This window comes from Sylvia atricapilla, chromosome 4 (assembly GCF_009819655.1).
Source record: "Sylvia atricapilla isolate bSylAtr1 chromosome 4, bSylAtr1.pri, whole genome shotgun sequence".
NCBI lineage: Eukaryota > Metazoa > Chordata > Aves > Passeriformes > Sylviidae > Sylvia > Sylvia atricapilla.
Genome location: NC_089143.1, coordinates 52,030,510 through 52,054,871, shown reverse-complemented (window position 1 = coordinate 52,054,871; position 24,362 = coordinate 52,030,510). Strand labels below are relative to the sequence as shown.

The 24,362-nt window shown below is 41.0% G+C and overlaps 1 protein-coding gene across 2 annotated transcripts in view; it reads left to right on the top strand.

The window, feature by feature from the left end:
* Positions 1-23,206, top strand: part of BMPR1B (bone morphogenetic protein receptor type 1B) — a 180,176-nt gene extending 156,970 nt beyond the window's left edge. For both annotated transcript variants that reach the window (XM_066317928.1, XM_066317929.1), the window contains 9 exons: positions 5,081-5,183; positions 6,152-6,254; positions 12,292-12,388; positions 13,201-13,339; positions 17,162-17,354; positions 17,820-18,117; positions 20,450-20,625; positions 21,868-21,998; positions 22,705-23,206. In XM_066317928.1, the coding sequence (XP_066174025.1) occupies positions 5,081-5,183; positions 6,152-6,254; positions 12,292-12,388; positions 13,201-13,339; positions 17,162-17,354; positions 17,820-18,117; positions 20,450-20,625; positions 21,868-21,998; positions 22,705-22,830 (1,366 nt within the window). In that variant the 3' untranslated portion in view covers positions 22,831-23,206. The remainder of the gene's footprint in view (positions 1-5,080; positions 5,184-6,151; positions 6,255-12,291; positions 12,389-13,200; positions 13,340-17,161; positions 17,355-17,819; positions 18,118-20,449; positions 20,626-21,867; positions 21,999-22,704) is intronic.
* Positions 23,207-24,362: the final 1,156 nt, after the last annotated feature.

Sequence of the window (24,362 nt, the reverse complement as noted above, 5' to 3'; positions counted from 1 at the left end):
GTAAAACTTTCTACATTAATTATCTGCTTGCCTCTAAAAGCCTTTTGCATTTTATATTTTTAAGAAAAAAATTAAAAATCAAACCTCTTGTCAGCTCTGTCAATCTGTTAAACTTTGGGCTGTGCTTGGACCTTCAGAGTGTGGATCTGCCAGCCCAACAAGAATGAGCCAGTGTGTTCTGGGGCACCCAAGGGCCTGGAAAAGCTCTGATACCCAGGAAATTCACTGAGTGCATCCAGAGCCAGGGCTTGGGCTCTGGAGAGCATTAGCCACTGTCCTTACCAGGGTTCTTACTAAAGCAGTGAGGCATTTTATGAGCCCAGGAGCAAGAACCTCTGAAAGTCCAATGCAAAAGCATTTCCAGCTGTGTTTAAATTAAAACCCTCAGAATAGAATAGGTAGTCCTATTGCAATCACCATTAAAAATTTTCTCATAAAAAGCAGTCTGTCATCTCACATGAAGATTTTTATCTGCTACCACAGGTATTCAGCTTTAAAGTATATATTTGGCCCATAGTACCAAGGGTCTGAATATAAAAGTATAAAAATGAGGACATCTGGTGGCCATTTAAAATCCTCTCCATAACTGTATTTGTAGAAATTTAAAAGCCAATGTTCTTTAACCATATCTATATCAAATCCTCCGACAGCCTGCTGTTTTCCCATACAGAATTTCCCTTTCTTTATACTTCTCCAGTTGAAGTCCAGCAATACTTTAGAGAGCTAAGGATAACAGTGCAGCTTAAAAGGCAGAATGCTTTTTTAACTAAGCAGAAAAGCCATAGCTCTAGTTAGAGTGTGTTTGAAAAAATGGGACAGTCCGTGGGCACAGTGAAATTTTGGAAGACCCGTTACAGGGTGAGCTTATCAAGGGAGAGTTAATGCCAAGGTGTAGCAAAAGGGAGCCAAGGCAGGAGCTGAGGCTGATATCCTCACTCACCAGGACCCCATTTCCCCGTGGGTGTGTGAGCACAGCAGGCAGAGACAGCTCCTTCAATAGCCGTGCCCGTGGCTGGAGACAGGCACTCCTGTACCACTGCTCAGGGGTTCTGTATGGGGGAAAGAGGGGTCACAGGTGGGGCCACTCTGGGCACTTGAAAAATATTAGCGCACTCAAGGCCCTGACAGTTAAAACCTTTGGAGAAGGCTCACAATCCTCTGCTTCTAAAGGCTGTGTTAAACTGCTGCATGATGAAACTTTATTCTTCTTCCTGAACATCTTGCAATTCATAAAAGGCTCTCAGTAAAGAAGGTCAAAGCTGCTTTGAACACAACCAGGACCTTGTTTTACTGTTCCATTTCAAGTTTTCTCTGTTCAAAGTGAATGCACGGACAGTTGTGTCTAATCATAATTAATTGCATATTTTAAAGCGCGGTGTTACGTCTAATTGACTTTGACTGTAATGGGATTGCAGTAAAGGCAGAGGCTAATTAGGTGCCTTGTCGCACTCTATTTTCATGCACAAATAAATGCTGACAGTTTTAAAGATTGGGCTGATAAAGTTTAAGTTCCTGAATGTTGCCTGCTAGATTGTATTCCTGCCCAACTGTGTCGTTGTTATCTAAAGCAATAAAATAATTAAGTTGCTTTTTCAGTGTTACCAAAGGTGATAACTCACTTGAGTGATGTTATTTTCATTCTCCTGTTCTCCAGATGATGTGATTGAATTTTTGTCCTAATTTGGTACATAGAAGAAAAAAGACTTCAACAGTGCCAAAGCACTGAGTTCAGACAACTTTTGTTTTAATCAACTTTAATTTTTAAGGAAAAGCTGAACATTTTCTGATAAGAGAGCTATGGTGAGATCTTAAATGTTAGCCTTTCAATTTTTTATTTTTTTTTTAACTTTCTTCCTTTATACAAGAAACTTTTTGATCATTGAAAAAAGAGTGCAGAGACTTGTCATGTTGCTTTGGATGGAAGTGAAAAGATGCTCTTGCTCTTTCTGGTATCAAAATGAGAAATATAAAGAGGAGGATTGGAAAAAAAAAGTAATAGTATTTGTACGGACTCATTTGAAATCAAATTAAAGATAAGGGGTCTTTTCATCAAGTTGTGAAAGTTACCTGTCTCTTTGTGATAGGCATTGAATGAGGGAAAGATGTTGCTTTTCAAAGCCATGTATTGTCCCCCCTGGCTGTGTCACACACAGAGCTGGATGGGAAATCTCCAGCAGGCAGGTTTTGGTAGCTGAGGAATCACATCTTCTGTGAGAAATGGCTGCTGGCCAGTGGGGACATCTGTGTGAGCAGATGCAAAGCTGTTGGCCTTGGTTCCTCTCCTGTGACATTTAGGAAAGGTCTGATTTAAGATCCCTGCTTGCTTTGTGGCAATCTGTAATTGTAGCAGCACCTTCTACATCAGTGTCTGTCAGTGTTTTACTATTAACTCCCTTCGTTTTCCTGGCATTTGACTTGGCTGTAAGAATTCACTCTTGGCAAATATGTGACACAAGAAATCTGTGCTTATTAGTGATCGTATCCAAAGTGAATTTAATCACTCCCCTGCACCATTCTCTAATAAGGTGGTGCTTCAGTGGAGGAGGTTACTGAGTGTGTACCCAGATGTATCCAGTAACAGCACATTGAATTCCTTCTTTACACACCATTTCCAGAATAAAATTATGCACAATTAGAATTCACATTGCAGATTTTCAGAAAATAGCAGTTCTATACTACAAATTTTTTCTAGGACGTGGAGAATAGGTTTTTCATACGACTTTGCAAGTATCAGTTATATGCACATGTTTCTCTTCAAACCAAAATACACATAAAATATGTTTAGTGACCAAAATAAACATAAAATATGAGACTGTGAACACACCTCTGACTTGTTTCTTACTGGCTATATTAATAAGCACAGTTTCATTTCTGCCCTTGTCAGGTGTGAGGTGGGGTAATCAATAAAACAGCAGGAGTGTGCCCTGCCCTTTCCTTGCAGTGTGTGGTCCATCTGACATGCTGTGAACCAGGAGAGCAGGTCAGGGGCGAGAGGGGGGAGGCAGGTAGGAGATCCTTCTTTATTTGCAGAGGAGTCCCTTCTCCCTCTCACCCACACACCTCAGAAATTCTCAAAAAGATAATGAGTTCTTACATTGCATGAAAGCCTTTTGTTGTTTGGATTTTTCTTAGAGCTAGAGACAAGCAGTACCAGTGTTTATTCTGCTCAGCAATGATATTTTTTTCTCTCTCTTTTCCTCCATTATTCTAAAGTCTGTAAAAAGCATGATTTATTCTTATTTTTGGAGCTTTATAACCTGTTTTGCTCTACCCAAACTAATTCTTTCTTTTTAAATTTGGAATAAAATCTTTAGAGGGACTAAAGTGCATGAGGAGCCTGAATGTAATTTTCAGAACTGAGCTAAGAATCAGAGTCCCGTATGACAAGTCAGAGAAATAGAATTAAGACTGCTGACTTTCTGTTTCTTTTTTTCCCTTTTGCTAACAATTTGACTTTTTCTTCCCCTGCTTTTCTTTGATGGAACGAGAGTTTTGGGTTTTTTGCTGGGGCCTGTTAGCTGTGGAGTCCATTCTTGTGTTTCACTTGATAGCAATTTATTGTTTTGTTGCTCTTTACCCGGGTTAAACTTACTCATTACTTTGAATCAAAGGCACCATGCAAAGAAAATCTAACCTAATATAATATTCTACTCTAATGGATTTCTTACTGTCTCTCTTGGCAATCCTATTGTTCCTATCTTTTCAGCTCAAGCAGTGACATCAAGGTGGCTGTTGCCCAGAAGGGTTACTGGCTCCTTTGCCTCACTCCCATGTACAATGTCAGAGAATTGTGGAAATCATTTCTGGCTTCTTGGAGAAAGTAATTTGTAACGTGCAGTTGGTTACTTTTCACATGCAGAAGTCAGTAACCCATGATAGATTATTATTTGAAGTAATAAGCTTACTGTGGCTAGACCCTGCCCCACTAATGTAAAAATACGCCACAGACAATGTTTGACATGATCCTACGCAGCATCTCTCGGTCGTGTAGCTAATACTTACAAATTGTGTTTGTCTCTTGAATGTGTAACTGTGGCTCTTGTTTCCTACATCTTCATTGCCTTTGCTGCTGGTGCTTTTTAGACTCTTGTTTCATTCAAATAACGAGCAAATCATCTGAAATTTTGCTGTATTTAAGTTTTCTAATCTCTTTTTCTTTTTATTTCCTTGTTTTAACTGAGTTTGCTTCTTCTCTTCTGAAAAATACTCATTGCACATAATAGCCAGTGTTATTTTCCTGAGCAAATAACAGAATATTTTATTTTTCTGTGACTTCAATATCTTATATTAAAAACTTTTTTTTCTTTATTTTTGGATCTTCTTCCTGCAGATCAGTCAGGGAGAACTGATTTTGTTTCTTACACATTACGTATCCCCCTTGGAGTGCTGAGAACTTAATGCACAGCAGTCTCAATAAAATGCAGCCACCCTTTCCATGCCCTCCACTCCCTCTTTCCATAGCATTCAGGCATTTGACCTTCATCAAGGAAGGGCATTTATCACCAGCACCATCTAGCCATCTGTTAGGATACTTGCCCTCCCTGGTGCACATTCCTGTAAACGGAAGCATTATGGATCACTTCAGGCTTACAACCCAAGTAAACATCTATGAAGGGTGTTGATGATAATTCAAGGACTCATACACAGAAGTGTTGCAGTTCATAATATGGCTGAAACAGGAATCACAAATCACTCTTGATAATATTTTACGTTTAGAATCTCAAAAGTGTTTCTTTCTCCAGGTCTCTACCGTGGTGCAAATGTTGGTGCCTTGTTCCCGCTCTCAGGGCAGACCTTATGTAGCACTGAAGCTTGCACTGAGTGGGTTTCCAAAGACTTAACACACTAATGACCACAGGCAGAGAGCTGGGCTGTGTGCTAGTGGGGTTTAGGCTGTGAAATGTGCAAAGGTAAGTGCACAGCTCTGAGATGGAGCCTCTCTCGTGTGTGCAGGAGCTGGTCCACAGCAGTGTGTCCATTTGTGAATGGCAGATTTGCCTGGCAGGGAGCAAAGTTTAAGGCAATATTCAACATTTTTCACTCCAGTGCCTTTTCCTGACTCATTCTTTCCAATCCGCAGCACCGATGGCTACTGCTTCACCATTATAGAAGAAGATGAGTCTGGTGGACATTTAGTCACCAAGGGATGTCTTGGATTAGAGGGCTCAGACTTCCAGTGTCGGGTGAGGAAGCATTTTCTGCCACAGTGTCACTTGCATTTTTGATAGCTTTCAGTTACAGTGCAGCCCACAGACATTGCTGTGTCCATGTTCATCGCTTCTATTCACTTGGCACATAGTTGATCTGCATTAATTACTGAGGGAAGTGCATTTGTATCCCCAAAAGATGATACTATAGTTCCTCCTAATAATAGCAACTCACGTTTTTGGTTTTGGCACTGTTGCTCCTAGTAACATTCCCACTCAGAGGAAATTTGGATTTAGAGAATTGCAGTATTAACTCCTCAAATCTCCATGTGGGCTAAGGTTAGTTAGGATATTATTTAATGGACTGCAGCAATATCCATGTCTTACATGCAGTTCACTTTTGTTTGGGATTTTTGGTGCCAGATACTCCCTTCAAGTACACTGATCATCTTACAGAAAACAAGTTACCACTGCAGGAATGGAAGGGGTGTGGAAAACGGAACAAGGTGGTTCTAAGGTGTTTGCCTTTCGTCATGTTAACCTTAAATGATTTTAGATGGGTACAGGAATGGTCTAAACATTATGATTAGTGGAAGGTATTTTATTCAGGTTCCTACGAGACCAGAGGCTGCAGCTGAAATAGTCCATGCAGCAATTCCTGTATTATCCTGGCTAACCTGTTTTGGATACCGTATTAACTCATTTTTGGTCGAACTGATGGATGTATGTGACTTTCACACTTCTGACTTGCACCATTAGAGAAAGCCAGTCCCTTCTGCTGCATTAAGGCACCAACAGGAGCAAGTTAGGGGTGAATTAATGTCTTAATTACCTGGATGAAATATTGCTGGATACACTGGTTGGCAGAAATCCTTACTCCACACATCCTAGAAATCTGTAGCAGATTGCAGTCCAGCTAGCAGTACATCTTTCAATGCCAGAATGACCATGTATATTTACAACACGGGTAATGACTTGCTTTCTATGTAAATTGCTTGTTGCAGGACACTCCCATTCCACACCAAAGAAGATCTATTGAATGTTGCACAGGCCAAGATTACTGTAACAGACACCTTCACCCTACGCTGCCACCACTGAAGAATCGAGGTAAGAGGAAGAAAATCCAGTCCTAAGCTGGTCTTTTCCTGCTGTTGGTCCTTGTGCCTTAGGGAAAAACAGAGCACAGACTGAAGTGCCCCTTATCCAAAAGCATGTGATTAGAGAGATAAATGGCATTAAACAGTATCTCTCCATTTCTGTAGGTTGTGTGTGGAGAGGTGCTGATGCTTGCTGTTATTTCTGTTGCACACTTGCAGCGAACACAAGATGCATTAAGAGTTGCATGATGCTGTTCTAGCACAGACCTGCTGAGCTATCAGAGATCATCTCAAAGACCTAGGCTGGTCATGGCAGAGGATGACTCTTGCTGTGTATGTTTTTAACCTGATAATAAAATGGAATCCTCTCTCCAGTCCCTGTAACTGCATTACTGTCATTCATAACTCCACACACAAATTGGTCAGTTCAAGTTGACACAAGTCTGTAAGTTTTTCTTATTTGCAAGACCTGACCATCCAGCAGTAGGACAATAATGACTCACTAAAGTGTATTTTTTATGTGAAAAATGTAGTTGAAAATAGAATCTAGGGTAGGAACTCAAGCACTTTAGAAAAAAATATTTGAGAGCAAATGGACACATATTAACTTAGCAAATGCTGAAGCAAGGTTTTAGCCTCAGTGTTTGTTTGTTTAAACATCACTTTCTGAAAGCTAGTAAAACTATTTTTGTCTGGGTGTTAAGAATACATTTTATAGAAGTGTATTCCTAAGTAAGTGTAAATTAATCTATAATAAACTCCTGGCACTGGCAGGAATTGTGGTAGTCAGCATCGAGTCAGTTCAGAATTTATAATCGTGGCGTTCTGTGATGAAGATCCCGATCGGTGCACAGATGCACTCTTGGCTTCACCAACAGCAGACACTCACACGAATGCAGGCTCAGAGAAAGCCTTCACTCGTGTGAGCTGTTCCCTTCAGGCCTGTGAAATGCTGCACAGATGGGCTGCAGAGTCAGGAGAGTAGTATGTAAATACTTCACTGTTTACTAGCAAGGCATTAAGGCAGCGAAACCTCATAAAATTCTGACTTCCAACAGAAGAGTTATGTACTACTTTGTTGGTTTATTTAATTTTAAAAAGTTCTTTGGACTGAGAGAGAAGCTCCAACAGCCAGTCAATATTTGTTCACACTTACTTAGTCTTTCATTAAATATCAGTTTGGGAAACACCACCATGATTTCTTCTTGCTACTGGCTGAGTTTATTCTACATTAGGACTACTTAAAAATACTGAATCAGTGCCTAAAACTAGACATCCGTCTTATTAAGATTTTAGTTACTTGGCAGTGCTATCTGCTACTCGTACAGAAAGCAATGAACCAGGATTTTGGTAGTGGCAGAAGGTGTTTGGATGTTGGATTTGTTCTGTGTGTAAATAAAGTATCGCTTGGGAACCATTGGTGGCAGACCCATTGAACAGCAGAGAGAATATTTTTTTAAAGAAAAATTTCAGAGAGTTGGAGCAGGTTTCTAGCTGCTCTGTGTTGCAAAGTTAACTATTTTAGCATGACACACAAAAGGTGACATAGTCACTCAGCATACTCAGAAGATTTTTTTTTTAAATAAGCTCTCACACTGCCAGCATCCAGACAGTGTTTTGTAGAAATGCATTTCCGGAACCGCTTCAGTAAATGCAGCTGAACAGGGCTGAAGTCATCACCTTTACTAAAACCTTAAGTTAATGTGTCATTCTTGGTGCTGGGCCTGTTTTTAATTTTTTTGCTACTGTTTCCAAGTATAGAACCTCAGAAAAAAAAGCCATCGCTTGAACCACAGACCCTCACTGCAAATAGGTACAAATACCGTGTACAAATACATGCTACTGCCAGTGCCCAGTACTGTGGCTGTGCTCATAACTTCTACTGGAAACATTTAGATTAGGCTATGATTATCTGAGTAATGTTAGAATTTTATAGCAAATTTAACATAAACTGTAAGTACAGAGAAAGAGAGGTAAACTTAAAAACAAACTTCTTGGAATAATAACCTTCTGGCCTTCAGAGTTTCATGAACGATACGTATGCTCCTCAGCATCTAAAAAACAAACAGAAATTTGGCTTCTGATGAACTCAGGCCTGAGATGATACCTCATGGGAAACAAAGTAGAGGGAGAGCATGCAGCTGCAGGTCAGAGGCTATTGAACTAAAAATTGACCTATGCACCAAGGTAACAGCTACAAAGGCAAGTGACTTTTCTGCTCTAAGTGCTTTTCCAGGCCTGGCATGTGCTGCAAGGCAAGATCTATTCCACACCCTGTCCTTCTCCTCTCCCCTCCTGGAAAGAAAGGAGGACCATGTACATGAAAGTGAGAGCTAGAAAAATTAACACCGGTCAAAGCAAGACTTGTTAAGTAAGATGGAAGAAACAACAGCTAAGCCTAAGTTTTGAGCTCATCTTGGTACAGAACTAGCAGGATAAAATATCCCAGAGAAGTCATTAAATCCTTGTGCCAGCTATACATCTGTCTTATTAAGGAAATGAAAATCATAATTAGGTCTGATATAACACCTCTGCTTTAAACAATAAAAAATATTCCTGGAAATCCCAGTGAAAGCACAGGCGGAGACCAGTCAAAAGGAGAAATATGTCTTTACTGATTTAGAGCCTATATAAGCAGAAGTGGTGGTGCCACCGTGTCTGGCTCCCTGCCTGTATAGCCAGTGATGAATGGGCAAGGGAATGATTGGAGGAATGATGGGGTTTGATGTGTGCACACAGCCTCCACGCCTCAGATTTCACTGCCGTTTTTACTTGGATAACTGTAACATTCTGCACTGGGGGGACCTGGGGTGGGAGGAGAACCTCCTCTCCCTTTGATATGCTGACTTCTGAACCTTCTGGGTGGCATTTTCAATGCGCTTCTCAGCGTGGTCCCGCTGATGACAGTGAGTGAAACGAGTGGTGGAGGAGGGGGAGATGGCAGGAGAGTAACAGAGGGGCAGCTTGCTCTCACCGAGCTCCCTGCTGCACCAGCCTGCACCACTGTTTTCCTACAACATGGAGCTGGTAATGTGCTTTTTGCTGGGCTTCACTGTTATCAGCCAGCCAAGGTATATGAAGAAGTTCCCCAAACCTACCGTGTGTTTGTTTTGCACTTCCGTGCTCCCGGTGTGGAGCTCACTCCTGCCTCCATGGAAGCTGCTGCTTATTCTCATAACTGTGCCGCTTGGCACCCTGCAGTTCCAAGTAACACAGCAGTAAAAAGCACAGCACTGGACTTCTTGGAGGACAGAGTACATCCATCACCGGCAAACTGGCGCTCACCCACCACAGAGTTCACCCCAGAGCCCACAAGCAAATCTCCAGGCAGACTCAGAGCTGAGCTGCCCCATCCCTCCTCCTGGTCAAATGGTGCAGGGAAAGGGAGGTTTGTCCAGCTGCTCCATGGGGAACAGCCTGGGCTGAAGGAGCAGGAGAAGAAATTCAGCCTGGCTCAGTGCAGCAGAACAAAGAGACATTGCTGGTGCTTGCATTTAATCTTGTGTTGTCCACACACACAACAGCAGGTTTATCAAGTCCTCAAGGTAGCAAGCAAATAAAGTCCTGCCAAAATGCTTTAAAAATGCAGGAAGTGTTTGAAAGGTGGGACAATAGCTCATTTACCATCAGTATTGCCTCTCAAATAGCCAAGAAAATAGAAAGGCATATGGAAGTTACTCTCCCCTCCTGTGAGCGCCAGTTGCACACCTGTGCTGTGCACAGAGAGACCCTGCTGAAGCTGTCCCCCTCTTGGCATGGGCGACCCCACCCACCACAAGAGGGTCAGCTCTGCATCTGGTCAAAGTCTTGTCAGTTGCTCCCAGCAAGGAGATCAGGACACGTTCCCTTATGTCTTTCATGCTTTCATTACACTCGATTCACACCGTTGCATTTGGGGACCCAAATAATTTTTGCAGTGTTGGAACTGGAAGTTCATCTGAGACTACGCAGCACTTCCAAAATGTCTTCTGGCCTCTGGGAAAACCAAACTGCATTTATTTACTTTTCTGCATGGCAGAAGCCCATTAGAAACATTGAGCATAAAGTTTGGATCACTTAAACCCTAAAAATTATGGGAATTTGATTCAAGATTTCAGGATGTTTATCATTCCTTTCCAAATGTACACACTCATACACGCACATGAAGCGTGAACAGCTTCATGGGCAATACTGTGTCTGCAAAAATACACAGATTTCCATGGCTTTAACATCTAGCAGACACAAGTATAAGATTTGAATTGTTCCCTCTGCATCTGACATCAGCTTTCATTACTGCTAAGCACAGAAGCCAAGCTTCCATCATGTTGTATTCTGTGTAGTGGGACAAGCCTTGCTGTGGATGGTTATCCGGGTTTCTCCCTGGTGTAGAGTGCTGCTTTATGGTCTCTGTGCTCTGCTTATTCATCTGATGGGCTGTGAATCTGAAACTGTTACAACCCACACATTTTAGAGGGAGGTGGTGGCTGCCACAGGCTGCTTACACAGCACAAACCAGAGCCCTCAGCCCTGCCGAGCTGCCATCACCTTCAGGAGAGCTCTGGATTCCCCGGTGGGCTCTCGGTTTCGACCCACAGCCCACTTGGAGTGGCAGGCCAGGGATAAATCTGCTGTGGCAGGCAGAAGGATGGGCTCGAGTGTTTTCCTGATAGACATCAGTGTCAGTGTCCCCTTTCAAAGGCATCAGCCATGTCCTGCATGTTTACATTGTTAGAGCTCCCAGAGCAGGTAATGGCAGGTTAAAACATGACCAGTGTGATCAGGAGGTGTGTTGGTAGGTAATCTCTGTTTGTAGTGGAAAGGGGAAGGAAAGACATTGTTTGGGAGGAAAAAGAAAAAAAAAAAAGGTAGGAGAAATCTGATCTTTAAAATAAAAGAGTCTGAGGGTAAACTAGGAGTCCCTTAGGAATCTCCTGGTCTCATTACCCTTGTAAATCTGAAAGGTAATACCGTGGCTCCAGGACCAGTCAATAAGGATAGATTTCTTGCGTTCTCCGATGTGTCAGGCATTGGAGTGAGGGACACAAGACAGCAAGGCTAGAAGAGCTTCAGAAAACAGGGCCCTCGTTTGCATCATCCCGTTATTGGGAGGGTGGTTTGTGTGTATGTACATGCCAAAATACTATAATTTTGAGAGTTTGGGTGGCAGGGGTGCTTAAAATAGAATAGAGCTGGATGTCTTTGTTTTTCAGCAGAGAAGCCTGCATGAAGGTCAGATACACTTGCCTGAGCTGAGAATACAAATTTGGAGATTAATGTTACACATTAAAGGAGAATACAAGTCTCCCATACAAAAGTCAACTGAAACATTTTAATAGTTTTTATGCAACAGCCTTTTCTACAATTTACTTGACACGTTTTATTTTCAAAGTATTTTGCAAAAAAAGCTGCTGGAAGAATAGTTTTGCCCACCAGCATAGGAAGGACTTGCTAGCACACAGGGCTGCTGATAGAGCAAATGGAGAAGAAAGTTCCTGCTCAGGTGTTTTAAACAGGATTTAAGAGAAAAATTGTTCTGTAAGATGGAAACACACTTTCAAGGCCTCTTGTCGCCTGTCTTCTTGTAGATTAAATGGTCTTCTGTGTCTTCTCTTCTAGGATAAATGCAGTTTGTCCTAGTGATTTTTCTTTTTTTTTCTCTCTTTTTTTTTTTTTTTTTAATATTAACTACTCAATAGGATGCTACTCAATCTGAGTATTTCAAAAATGCAGTAATTTTTGCATGTCTTGGCTGATCACTTGGGTTAAGATCCAGAGCTACGGGTCTTGATTGATTTTTCTTTCAGAGACAAACAGGGAATTGCAAATCAAGGTGATGTTTTGCCTGAATGTGGCCTGAGAAAACAAATAGGCTTTTGGAAGTGTCAGTTCTGTCCTGGTCAGTGAGGGTCAAAGAGGAAGCCCACGAAATGCCTGAGGAATCCAGGGGTATCCTGTACAGGAATTACAGGAAAAGAGCAGAAATTATCTTGTGCTCAATGCACTTCTGGCATTGGCTTTGTACTATCTCCCATTCTAAATTTTCCACCTTTCTCATTTTTTAACCCCAGACTTTGCTGAAGGAAACGTTCACCACAAGGCCCTGCTCATCTCAGTGACTGTTTGCAGCATCCTTCTGGTGCTTATCATCATATTCTTCTACTTCAGGTAAAAAAGGAATATTTTGGCATCTTCTTAATGTTCCTCCCCACATTTATGTTTTAATAGATTTAGGAATTTGAAAAAAATAGAAGTGGACCTTAAAGAAAAGAAATAAGAAACCATAGTTTTATCATAAGGGAAAAAAAGTGTATTTTATTCACGCTATTCACAGGTATACATGTGTGATGTATTTCATACAGAATCTTTCCCTCAATATACCCCAAAAAGACATTCAGATAGAAGCACAGATTGTTCTTTACTGACTGAAAAGGCTAAAGGAAAAATTTTATAGGGAAATTTTATAAGGGAAATATATCTAAGACTTCCAAATTTGTTTAGGTGATAAAGAGCTGGTCATAAAAAAAAGACAATGCAGGAATGTTAGTAAATGTGTCTAGAATGTTACCATAATCTACACACATTACATTTTAGTAATTCGGTGCATTCATTACATACTCCCAGATTCTACGACCATACCTCCTCTGGCTCCTAGAAATGCACTGCAGACAGTAAAATAAAGTTACTTACTTGGTTGGTGTTCTGGAGATATTTAAGTATCTGAAAGGAAAACACTTGGTTGCTTTGTAAATTTACCCCAGACTACATGGCCTTTGAGTGTTATGCTTAGAATTTTGATGCTGAGAACAGTCACTAAAAGGAAAAGAAAAAAATTTGGCCAGCAAGTCCAGTGTATTCCTGAGAGAAGCAGAGAAAGCTGTTAGTCTGCAAATGAAGGAAATGTGAAGGACATGTGCATTATTCATTGCACATGTGTTCATTGTATTCAAAACTCATTTTGTTTTCGTGTAAAACGTCAGATATAAACGCCAAGAGACGAGGCCCCACTACAGCATCGGGCTGGAGCAGGATGAGACCTACATCCCACCCGGAGAGTCCCTGAAGGATTTGATCGAGCAGTCCCAGAGCTCAGGGAGTGGGTCCGGGCTCCCTCTCCTGGTAAGGAAGCAATACTATTTTAATGCACATTTCAAAGGCAAAAATGGGAGAAGAGGCACGAAAAATACATTTACATGTCCTCAGTTGTTGTTTTAGGTTTGGTTTGTTTTGCTTTTTTTCTCTATCAGAAATGAGAAGGATTTAAACTGGAGAACAACAGCTGCTTTAGAAGCAGGGGACTTTTTCCATGTGAACTGAGCCAGAAAAGGTTAGGGTTATTTTTCTACCTCAGTTTGTTGTTACAGTTCTGCTTGGTTTATCTTGGTTGAGGTCAGGATGAAAGACAGAGGAAATGCAGAGTCGAGTTTGGTCTTGGTGGTTTATTATATTTTATTTATTTACAGTATTTACAAATTGAGCTCTAACTTGCCAGTTAGAGAAATGAGGCAAAATGGAGGGCTTTTAACTTTTACTAAGGCTATTTAAGAGGAAGTTACTTAATACCAAAGTGACACTTATGTTATTTATGATTTTGACTTAATACTGACCCTTTCAGGTTTGCAATGCAGGCATTTTTTACTTAATTAGAGAAAGCCACCTAAATCCCTGAAGAAGACAGAATAAGAAGGTGAAGAAGAACCTAAACTACACCCTGAATTTTTCATCTTGGCTAAGACACATTACTGTGTACTAAAACTCTAAACCTAAGTTTTTACTCTCTGAGATTACACAACACTACTTCAACTACACATGCACAACTCCTGTGCTATCACACAATTTTGGAAGCCTGTTCCAAGGCCTCAGGTCAAATGTAGTTAGCACTCCTCAGCTCAGAAAGCCTGAAATTTTCAGCTTTCAGGGTTCTAACAGTCTTTGTATTCACTTGTTCTAATGACAGAAAAAAATGTAATAGTTTAGAGCAAATACAAGGACCTTGGTTGTACTTCTCTGAGAGGATGTGTTTTCCAGCAGCCCATATGGGCAGCAGGTGCCCTGGGGCACCTCTCAGGAGTGCACGGCTCAGTACTTTATCCCAGGATCCCAAAAAACCTGGAGCAATGCTGGTTATGAGTGCTTGTTCTTTATGCCTTCCTCTGTCCCAGTGAGCAGTTTGAAGGAGGGATCTGTGGTCTCAGTGGTGTCTAGTAGTAGATGGGAAAACCAACTCCTGCTGCTTAGCTGCTGTAAGGGCCGAGGTGAGATCCCAGCTGGGGCATTGCTCAGCAGCTCTCAGAGCTGTGCCACTGCTCCATGAGGCAGAAACCATCCAGTCTTCTGTCAGTCCACTTCTCTCAAGCTTGGAGACTTTGCAGCCACTGGACCAAGAGTTTTTCCTCCAGGAACTCTTCCACCCCCACCATCTCCCCTTGCTTACAAAAACCTCATACAATTGTTTTATAGAAGTAGTGATTTTGAGTGGAAGAGAAGAAAAGAGATCTTGCATTTGGCAGTAGATGGTTGCTGCATTTCCCAGACAGAGAGAATGACTGAGTTCACTGGAACTGCCCAGAGGGATACCTCTGGGCCCATGCCTGAAACAAGTATAGAAAGTGTATAGAAAGTGCCTGGCAATAATGCTCAGGTCTTTATTATGCTAGGGCTTACTTTTAACCTTGTTTCTTATGCAAAGACTGAAATATCCAGGGTTATACTTTCAGGAAAGTGAGATGCAAATTTAACCCAAAATGTCAGTTTATGCTAACCAGTAATGTTTTTCTTCTGTGTTGAACATTTATTCTAATGGGTACAAATATTATACCCAAAACAAGTATTAGCCAATAATTCATCAGCATGATGACATTCAGCAAGTGTTCTTTCTCCTGCCCTGTCTGTAACTCTGACAGAAGAGTTTGCTGCAAGTCAAATGCTGCCAAATGTTCTGTCTAAAGAGATTGCTGAACTATAATTTGGTCTCTACCTTCTCACACGTTTTTTTCATGATTTCCCTTCCAATGAACTTTGCCTTTCAAGGGACTGCATCCAAGCCATAGGTATGAATTCTCTGTTCAAAATATTAAATTTACAAAAGGTTGGTGTGTCTAAATTTTCATCTGCAGTAGCTGAGCACGTTTAGCGGAATGCCAGGAAAGTAGAAATAGTTGGTAATTGGATTGTTTCCACTCAGAGAGATAAAAGAAAAGGTCATGTAACCTTACCTGGCTGCTTACAGAGTTAAAGCAGCAAAATACACAGATTTCAAAAGAAATAAGAAACCCCTAGCCCCACTCAGTGTAAATAACTCACAGGAGCACATCATTCAGCGTGCTTATGAAATCAGTTCAGCCAACAATTTTGATTAACCTATTTGTTTTAGAAATCATAATTGGTTTATAATTCAAGAAGGAGCTGAATTCCTTAAAATAAAATAAATTGTTCATAGGAAATCATTTGACCAGTTCTAGCAAGACAAAACCAGGTTAAGGCCTTTCACATAGTATTCTGCCGCCTGAAAACCCATAACAGAAATGTGTTTTTCATTTTCTTAATGTAATTGAATAAGGAACTTTTCATCATTAAGTATTGTAATTGCATGTACTTTATGATGCCATTACATATATTTACACAAATTAAGTTATTTGATGTAACTACATTATTGCTCAGGATGCATTTTTAAAATGGGCAAAATAGAAAGCAACAATGCTAAAATGACATTACAAAATGTTACAGCAAAATTCCAATGTAATATAACTATTGTTCAATCACTATATGAGCGTATAAAAGATAAATCAATTTTAAAAATTAAGGCTAATCTCTATTGTTGGCTTTCATTGATGTTAATCAAAAATAATGACACTGAGGCTACCATCTTGAATGTCTAATAATACAGTGCAGGGCTGGATAAATGGAATTCTGTTTAAATGACAGAAGAAGAAAACTGGGATATTTGAAATAGCTTTGCACAAATACCACTGTATGTTTTGCTTCTTAAATTTGCCCACTATGAAAACCAGTGGTTTATTTAAAAAATGATAATGATAGACCTGACTTAGAGGTTTTAAGTTTGTCTTTGGATGCACATTCATGCTGCAGTGGGGTTGTGGCGGTCCTCCCTGGCATTGCCAAACTGGTGGTTTCCACTGGACCTCCCACTGGACCTGCCCTAAACAAAGGAAGCAAATGATTAAAAAAACACCGTTTTTGCTCATTTCTGCCAGCCAAGATTGCAAAAATATTTTGGATTTCATGAAATGAATATGTTTTCATAGGGATTCAGGTAGACCAGTTAGATTCACTTGCTGCAAAAGACTACTGGAGGTTTGTATCTGGATGGTGGCAAAATGGAGCAAGAAACCACAAATTTGAACTTGTCCAGATTTTGCTTATTGCTTGGGCCAGATAAAAATCTCCTTGCATTGGCAGCAATATTCTTTCAAAATCTTATGAAATGGTACCAGGCAAACACTCATTAGCCGTGGATTGAACTGGCAACACTGTAGCACAAGAGGGTGGTAACATTTTAATCTCCTGTTATTTTAGGGTGAGGCAGTCAGCCACCAACACCAGTGAGTTGTGTGGCAGCATCCACTCGGATTTTTGTGAACTTCTAGAAAGACATGATCTGCAGACATGTTCGAATCTGATGAGATTATTAGTTTCTATTTGTCCAGGATTTTTTGTGGCTGTGAAAACTTGTTAAGTCTAGAGGTAGTGTGTCATCCTTGTGAAGAGTATCTCTGCAATGCTGTCGTGGACATTGATCTTGCAATACCCATGATTTTAGCCTTAGCTCACAGTACAGGCACTGACAAAGCTGGCACAGACACTGGGAAGCTGTTCCATTCTCTTCTGAGCTGGCTGTGTGGGAAGCAGACGCAGGAGGAGGGAGGTGAATGCAGAGATTTCCACTGAGCAAGGTGTAAGATCTGCCTTGGCATTTCACAGGTTCAAAGGACCATTGCAAAACAGATTCAAATGGTGAAGCAGATTGGAAAAGGTCGCTATGGAGAAGTCTGGATGGGAAAGTGGCGTGGCGAAAAGGTGGCAGTGAAAGTGTTTTTTACTACAGAGGAGGCCAGCTGGTTCAGAGAAACAGAAATCTACCAGACTGTCCTGATGAGACATGAAAATATTCTTGGTGAGTGAAGTGAAAGAGGATTATTTGATAGTGAACAGGTTTTTATGATTAGCAATTTTGTATTTGCTGTTATCTGATGTCCTTTCCGATGTGCTTTGTTTCCTTCTGTGCTCTGCAATTAGCCACCCAGTGCTTTTCAAAGCAAAGTCGTTTAAAGGATTACTGAAACATAAATGAAAGTTTAAAAATAATGGGGTTTGGAGGCTATTCCAAACACAACAGGTCTGTTTCAGCCACCAGTATATCCATACCTGGGCTTCTGAAAGCACATTAAAGGCTAGTGGTGAGGCACAGTTGCATGGAACTAAGATGAAAGTAATGAAATACGTTATTAAAACAAAACTACTGAAATGGATGACAGTCCAGAGTTCTGAGCAGTCAAAAAAAAAAAAAAAACAAAAACAAACACCATGAGAAGTATTAATTTGAAAATACCCTTTTTTTTTTTTCCTCTTCTTTTTGAAGGATTCATTGCTGCAGATATTAAAGGTACAGGATCTTGGACCCAGCTGTATCTTATCACTGACTACCATGAGAATGGCTCACTTTATGATTATCTAAAATCTACTACCTTGGACACAAAAGCCATGCTGAAACTGGCTTACTCCTCTGTCAGTGGCTTGTGCCACCTGCACACTGAGATCTTCAGTACTCAGGGCAAACCTGCTATTGCCCACCGTGACCTGAAGAGTAAGAATATCCTGGTGAAAAAGAATGGCACCTGCTGTATAGCAGATTTGGGCTTGGCTGTTAAATTTATCAGGTGAGTGAAAGTGAAGGGGCTGAGGAGAAGTTAATAAATCAGGTGCAAAAGTTTCCTTAGTTGTTGACTGAGAGTGCACCTGCAGTGTGTGTGTGTGCACACCTTCTGGGCTCTGCTCATCTGTGTGTGAGGTTACCTGTGTGGGGGAGAATGTCATGTCAACACCTCTTGTATAAATAGTTGCTTTCTGATTATTTGAGCACATTAGCTGTATTTGCATAAAGGTTCAGTTCTCATCACTGTGTCCTCCATAGCTACCTCAGTATTGCTGGCACACAATGAAGGGATGTAGCACTGACAGGTGAAGTCACATCAGTGAGCCTGTCACTGAAGCACTCAGCTTGTCTGATGCCATGAAAATTCACTCTCAACTTAGAGAGAAAAATACTAATAATCTGCACGAGTTACTAACTAGGATTTATTGAAAAGGACCCCATTTGGGCTGCCTTTTGTTTCATTTCCTACAAATCAAATTGCCGAAGTACAGATTTGATTTTTGAAATGGCTTTTAAATTTGATTTTAAAAAATGGTAGTGTGTTTAAACAACTTGGAAAGAGCAGACGAGTAGAACTTACTCACTCCTGGGATTCATAAGGAGGCAGTGCTCTCTGACAGCTCTGTTCAAAAGGAGCTTGAGCTCTCAGCGGTGGTCCTGGTGCTTGAGATTGTGTTCCAAAGTTTCTGATTTTTCTGTACACAGAAATGTGTCCAGAATACATAGACTGAAAGTTTCTGTTTCAGAGGTCAGCTTTGAAATCGTGCACTCCCTGGAGTATTAAAAAATTTAGGAATTCTGTACAGATCTTGAACTGAAATTATTCAGAGTGAAAGGAAAGGCAGTTTTTATGTGCCCTTCTTACTGTTCACTTACCTACCAGTTTTCTTGGTGAGGCATTTCCTTTATGAGCCTGACCTTTCTTTAGGAGACAAGAAAGGAATATTTTTACTTTGAGGAACAGAGGCCTAGAAAACAACAACTTGAAAATACACTATTATAAAGTTTAGGGAAAGAAATTCACCCTTTGCAGGTGTACTTTGCCTGGCAAATACAGAGCAGCACACTGCTTAGCTGTGAATGAAGAAGAGCTAGGAATTACCAAGTGCTGTTACAAGAGAAGGTGAAATATGGAATTTTCACACTCCAGATGGAATTTACATTATGAACTTGGCTTGTTTTCATACTGGACTCTTCCTCAGACAGCATTTCTCATGCAACAACAGGGAACAGAAAACAGTTGGAAGGGGTGTGCTCTGCTGAAGCTAACTAATTATTCTAGTAAATTTTTTTGTGTTTCCATTTCATTTGAAATATTGCAAGATATTATAGACATATGTATATGTAAGATATGCAAGATATATATATATGGTCACTGGATTTACGTTACATTCTTGGAGGTGTATAGTAGTGCAACCAGTATATGTATGGTTTAATGACTGTGTAGGTGACTGGTTGTACCACGGTCTCAGTTTTTCTTCATATCAGTTGGTGAAAAAAAAATTGCTGCACAGGAAGAAAACTACAGAAATATAATGATTCTGTGAGCGTCTGTTCTATCCATCATATTTAAAATGCATACAATTTGAAGGTGAGGAAAGGAAAACAGACCTTTTTAAGCAAACCAGAATATATGCCATATATTAAACTTTTAAGTATATTCATGTAGTTGAATCTGAGTCAATAAGAAAAACAAGAATCCATTCAGATAATTAATGGGAATTTGTTGCCTGTATGTTGTATCTTCTGGTCAATGTGTGAGGTGTGACACATTTGCTTAGACTTTTTATGCATTTATCTCTCTGAGTCTGCATATCTTGATGTGTGAAGATTGGGAGGGATCAAACATAATGCATGCAAAAAATAATAGTTGGATTCATCTTCCTTGCAGATCTGATTTGCTACAGCTAAGAGATACTGCCTCAGCTACTTAGTATCCCCCATTAATTGCTGAGACTGAAGCATTAGGCGGTGGAGTATGTTAAGAAAACAGCGTTTAATGAAGATTTGATTGTTATCACTAACATTAGAGCTCGGGCTAATGCTAATGAAATCTCACAAATGTTACAGCATCCCTGTTGAGTCTTATCTCCATTGTGGTTCTGCATTTGAATGCTTAACATAGCCTCAGGCGGGTCAGACTTTTAAGGAGGGTTGCCTTCACACTAAGAGGCTTTTCTTGCAGGAATTGTTCCATTAAGATTATGCATTACTTTTGACCTTGTTTGAGAGTGGATGTGGTGTGGATTTACTACTTCTTCTATCTAAATTGCCTTCTTTTCAAGCCACTTTACTGCATGTTTGATGCCCTTTTTTTCTCCTTCTCTTTCTTTTAGTGATACAAATGAGGTAGACATCCCTCCAAATACCCGTGTAGGAACAAAACGTTATATGCCTCCTGAGGTGCTGGATGAAAGCTTGAATAGAAAGCACTTTCAGTCCTACATCATGGCTGATATGTACAGTTTTGGACTCATCCTTTGGGAGATAGCAAGGAGATGTGTTTCAGGAGGTAAAGAGCTGGGAGATCACTTTTAATTGTGCCAGTGAACCTCGAACCTTCCATTACACGTTTTTTCTGAGTACTTGTTTTTAGAGTAAGAAACAAGTGTGGGTAAACCATACAGGTAACGCTCGTAATATCTTTTCTCTTGTTGAAATTTATTTTAAAGCATCAGGTGGTGCTATTTCAACAGCAGAGATTTAGACTGTATTTTAATGGCTCATTTGGAGGCAGCGGATGCCTTGCACTGAGGAAGTGTGGATTTCATCTGGGGACCTTTTCTAAAGGCATCACATTTCTGTTGGACTGGGGATGTTAAGCTAATTCAGCAGAATGATAATAGTGATTTCTTAGTTTAGTTAAGAGTTAAATGAAAAGAGGAGGACAAACAATTTGGGGTTTGCTGCGCTACTCTTTGAAATAAATAATCCGTTTACAAGACAAGCAGCAAAACACCAGAGGGAAGTGGCACTGTCATACCAGTGATGTGCTTCATTTCCCTCTTTCTGCATGTAGAGCTCAGTGTAGTGCAGAAGTGATGGGTGTTACTATCTCTTTTTTGCCAATGAGAAAGTTAAATGCACAGAAATTGCTTGCTAGCAGTTCTGTGCCAGTTTGGTGGTAAGAGTAGAGCCTGTCTCTCTTGGGTTTCTGCTACCTTTAGCATACCTTATGGGTCTTTAAATCCTGCAGTATTGTGCTGAATGCTCACCCTAGAGGATCTGAATGTTGCCAATGAGCAGCAGGATCCCTGTGTTTAAAGGCTGGTGACCTGTATTGCAATGTTGTGAGGTGAAATCTGCAATATTTGTGTCATTGTTGCTATGCACAAAGAATGGTACCTTGCCATGTTCTGAAAAGGCACAGAAATGCCCTTTAGTATTTTCCAGGTCTACTGATAAGAAGGAGACCTAACTCAAGGTTAATTGTCTCTCAAGTTACTCTGATACAAATGCTATACTAATAGCTCTTTCTGTGAGAACTTACTGCAGATTGCTGGACTGGATGGACAGCAGTTTGGTAGAAACTGTCTCACTTGGCAAGTTACTACTTTTGCATTAAGAAGTCTGGCCAGTCTTTACACAGCAGTGGTTACATTGGAACTTGACTGTGGAAGTGCAGGCAAGTCCTTTTTAGGGGAAGTACACCCAACTCTTAGACAGTATGGCCAATCTGTTACAGAATGAGAGGAGAAGAGGGGAGTGGAAGTATTTTTTCTGCAAGTGACAGGCAACTAATTGCTTCTTTCAGGAATAGTTGAGGAATACCAGCTTCCATACCATGACCTCGTGCCCAGCGACCCCTCATATGAGGACATGAGGGAGATTGTGTGCATCAAGAGACTACGCCCCTCATTTCCCAACAGATGGAGCAGTGATGAGGTACCTATCATCCCTCTTAACATGCAGTCCATGCTTTTAATCAGTTAGTGAGTGAGATTGACCCAATTCTGCATCATTTTGAGGAAGAAGGGTATTTACCACTGGTGCTGCTGCTTGGGAATAGCAGTATGTAGATGAATGGGGAGATGAAAGATGTAGGTGGCATGAAATTTGTGAATGTGAGGGGAAAAAAACAACCTCTCTGGGCTGTTTGAGGTCTTGTGCAACAGCCAGTGTGAGAAGATCTAACCAAAACTCATCTGCCTCACCTCCTTAGCCAAATCCCTCTGAGCCTTCAGACTGGGGCTGGAAACACAGGAGGAAGGAGTATCAGTTCCCAAAACGGCTTTTGTGTGGTGGCACTCAGTGTTTGATCTGCTACCACACGTGTCAAGGATTGGGGAGGCTTATTGCAATAGCTGCTCTCGATTAATTGGTTAGCATCCTTGGTGATCCCACCCCAGGCATTCCAGCAATAAAAGGGTCTTTTGTTACTACACAGTGCTTGTAGTGTTACCAAAAACACGTTTGTAAAAATCTACATGAAACGTGTTTGGCTGGTCTGGCCAGTGCTAGTGGTGTTTATGCCTTTCAGGGTCTGCACTGCCCTTAGAAGAGACCTTTTCCCTTTTCTAGCACTGCCAACAGCTGCAGTCCCCTCTTCCACTGACCCCTTTGGGACTTTCTCTCCCCCTTCTCTCCGCAGTGCCTACGGCAGATGGGGAAGCTGATGATGGAGTGCTGGGCTCACAGCCCCGGCTCCCGGCTCACAGCCCTGCGCGTCAAGAAAACACTTGCCAAAATGTCAGAGTCCCAGGACATTAAACTCTGACTCTGCCAGAGGCAGTGCTGGTGGAGGCCCCTGGAAATGGACATTCTTGTGCAGGCAGAAGTCCTGAGGATGTATCAAAAGTCTTTGCTAAGTACCTTGAAGGGAGAAGTCGCGCTTCAGAGCAGCTGTGAGTTTTTGAGACTATCCATTGCAAAAATCACCCAAATTTTGACATGCAAGATTGAAGAGGCTTGTCTGCCCTTGTTTACATGGGGAAATACAGTTTTAGTAACTGGTTTAAGATTATGCATGTTGCTTTCCATGAAAGCCACTTATTATTTTATTATTATTATTGTTATTATTATTATTTTGATTGTTTAAAAAGATACTGCTTTAAATTTTATGAAAATAAAACTTTTGGGTTAGAAGTAAAAAAGATGTATATTGTTACATTTAAAAAAAAATTGGAGGAACCTGCTGAAAATGAAAGCAAACCAACTTTTTCATTTCCAGAAAGACTATTGCACTCCAGCATTTAAAAAAAAAAAAAAAGAAAAGAAAAAAAAAGGTGAGTGGGTCTGTGTAGCTCAGAGCTGTAATGGAGCCTGCCTTAGAAGTTATTTGTTCCACCTATTTGTGGAGATAACTTTCCAAACCCTGCATGTGCAAGTGGTTCTCACAGTGTAGAGATGGAGCCCAACTACATCCCTGCTGTCCCTGTTGGTGTGGGTGGCCTGATTCCTGTGGGTGGCGTGTCCCAGGGAAGGTCATGTGTCCTTTAAGGTACTTGGGAGCTCTATGGATATGGTTTGGTGCAACCAAACATGAAGATCTTCATGTTTGGAAATGTTTCTTCCAGGAAACCTGATGGGGGGATAGTACCACAGTGATAAACAAGTGCCCTTCTTCTTGGCTTTTTTTTCCCCTTTGTTTTTCCTTCAATGCAAAATCAAGTGTTTTATGTGCAAGTAGAAATGAAGCACACATTTGAATCTGCTGGGTAATTTGGAACTTCTAGCACCCATAAACAACCACTTTTTAGAGGAAATTCCTTGTGAGAAGGAAGCATTAGCTTGCTCCTTCATTTGTGTAAAAGTGAGGGTTCCATCTACAACCACAGCTGAGGGAAAAAAAAAAAAAAAAAGCTTTCCCTTTTTCTAAGGGAAAGTGGAAAACCTCAAAAGTGCCTGTTTCTGGGGTGGGAATCATTTTTCCTTGAGTGTGAAAAGACCTAGTGCCTTGAGGCTGTAGTAGGAAGTGACAAGGAAGGGAGTGTGGGACTTCCTAGGTGGGTGGTGAGAGCTGGGAACCGTGGGTAGCAGTGGGTACCTGCCTGCAGCACTTCTGCTGTAATGAGAGACGCCACAAACCAAACAACTGGCTCAAGCTTTATCTGCATTACTGTTTTGGGTGGCCTCCCAGCAGCCTCCACACCTCTGGCAGCCACTGCACAGTGCTGCCAGGCTGGGGCTGTGTAGCTTTGTGGTTCCCAGCAAGAGGGGCTGTCAAGGGAGAAAGGCAATGAGAAATGTGTTTTCTCTCTTCCCCTGTTCCTCCTTCCTGGGGCTGCAGCAGTTCTAGTAATGCTAATG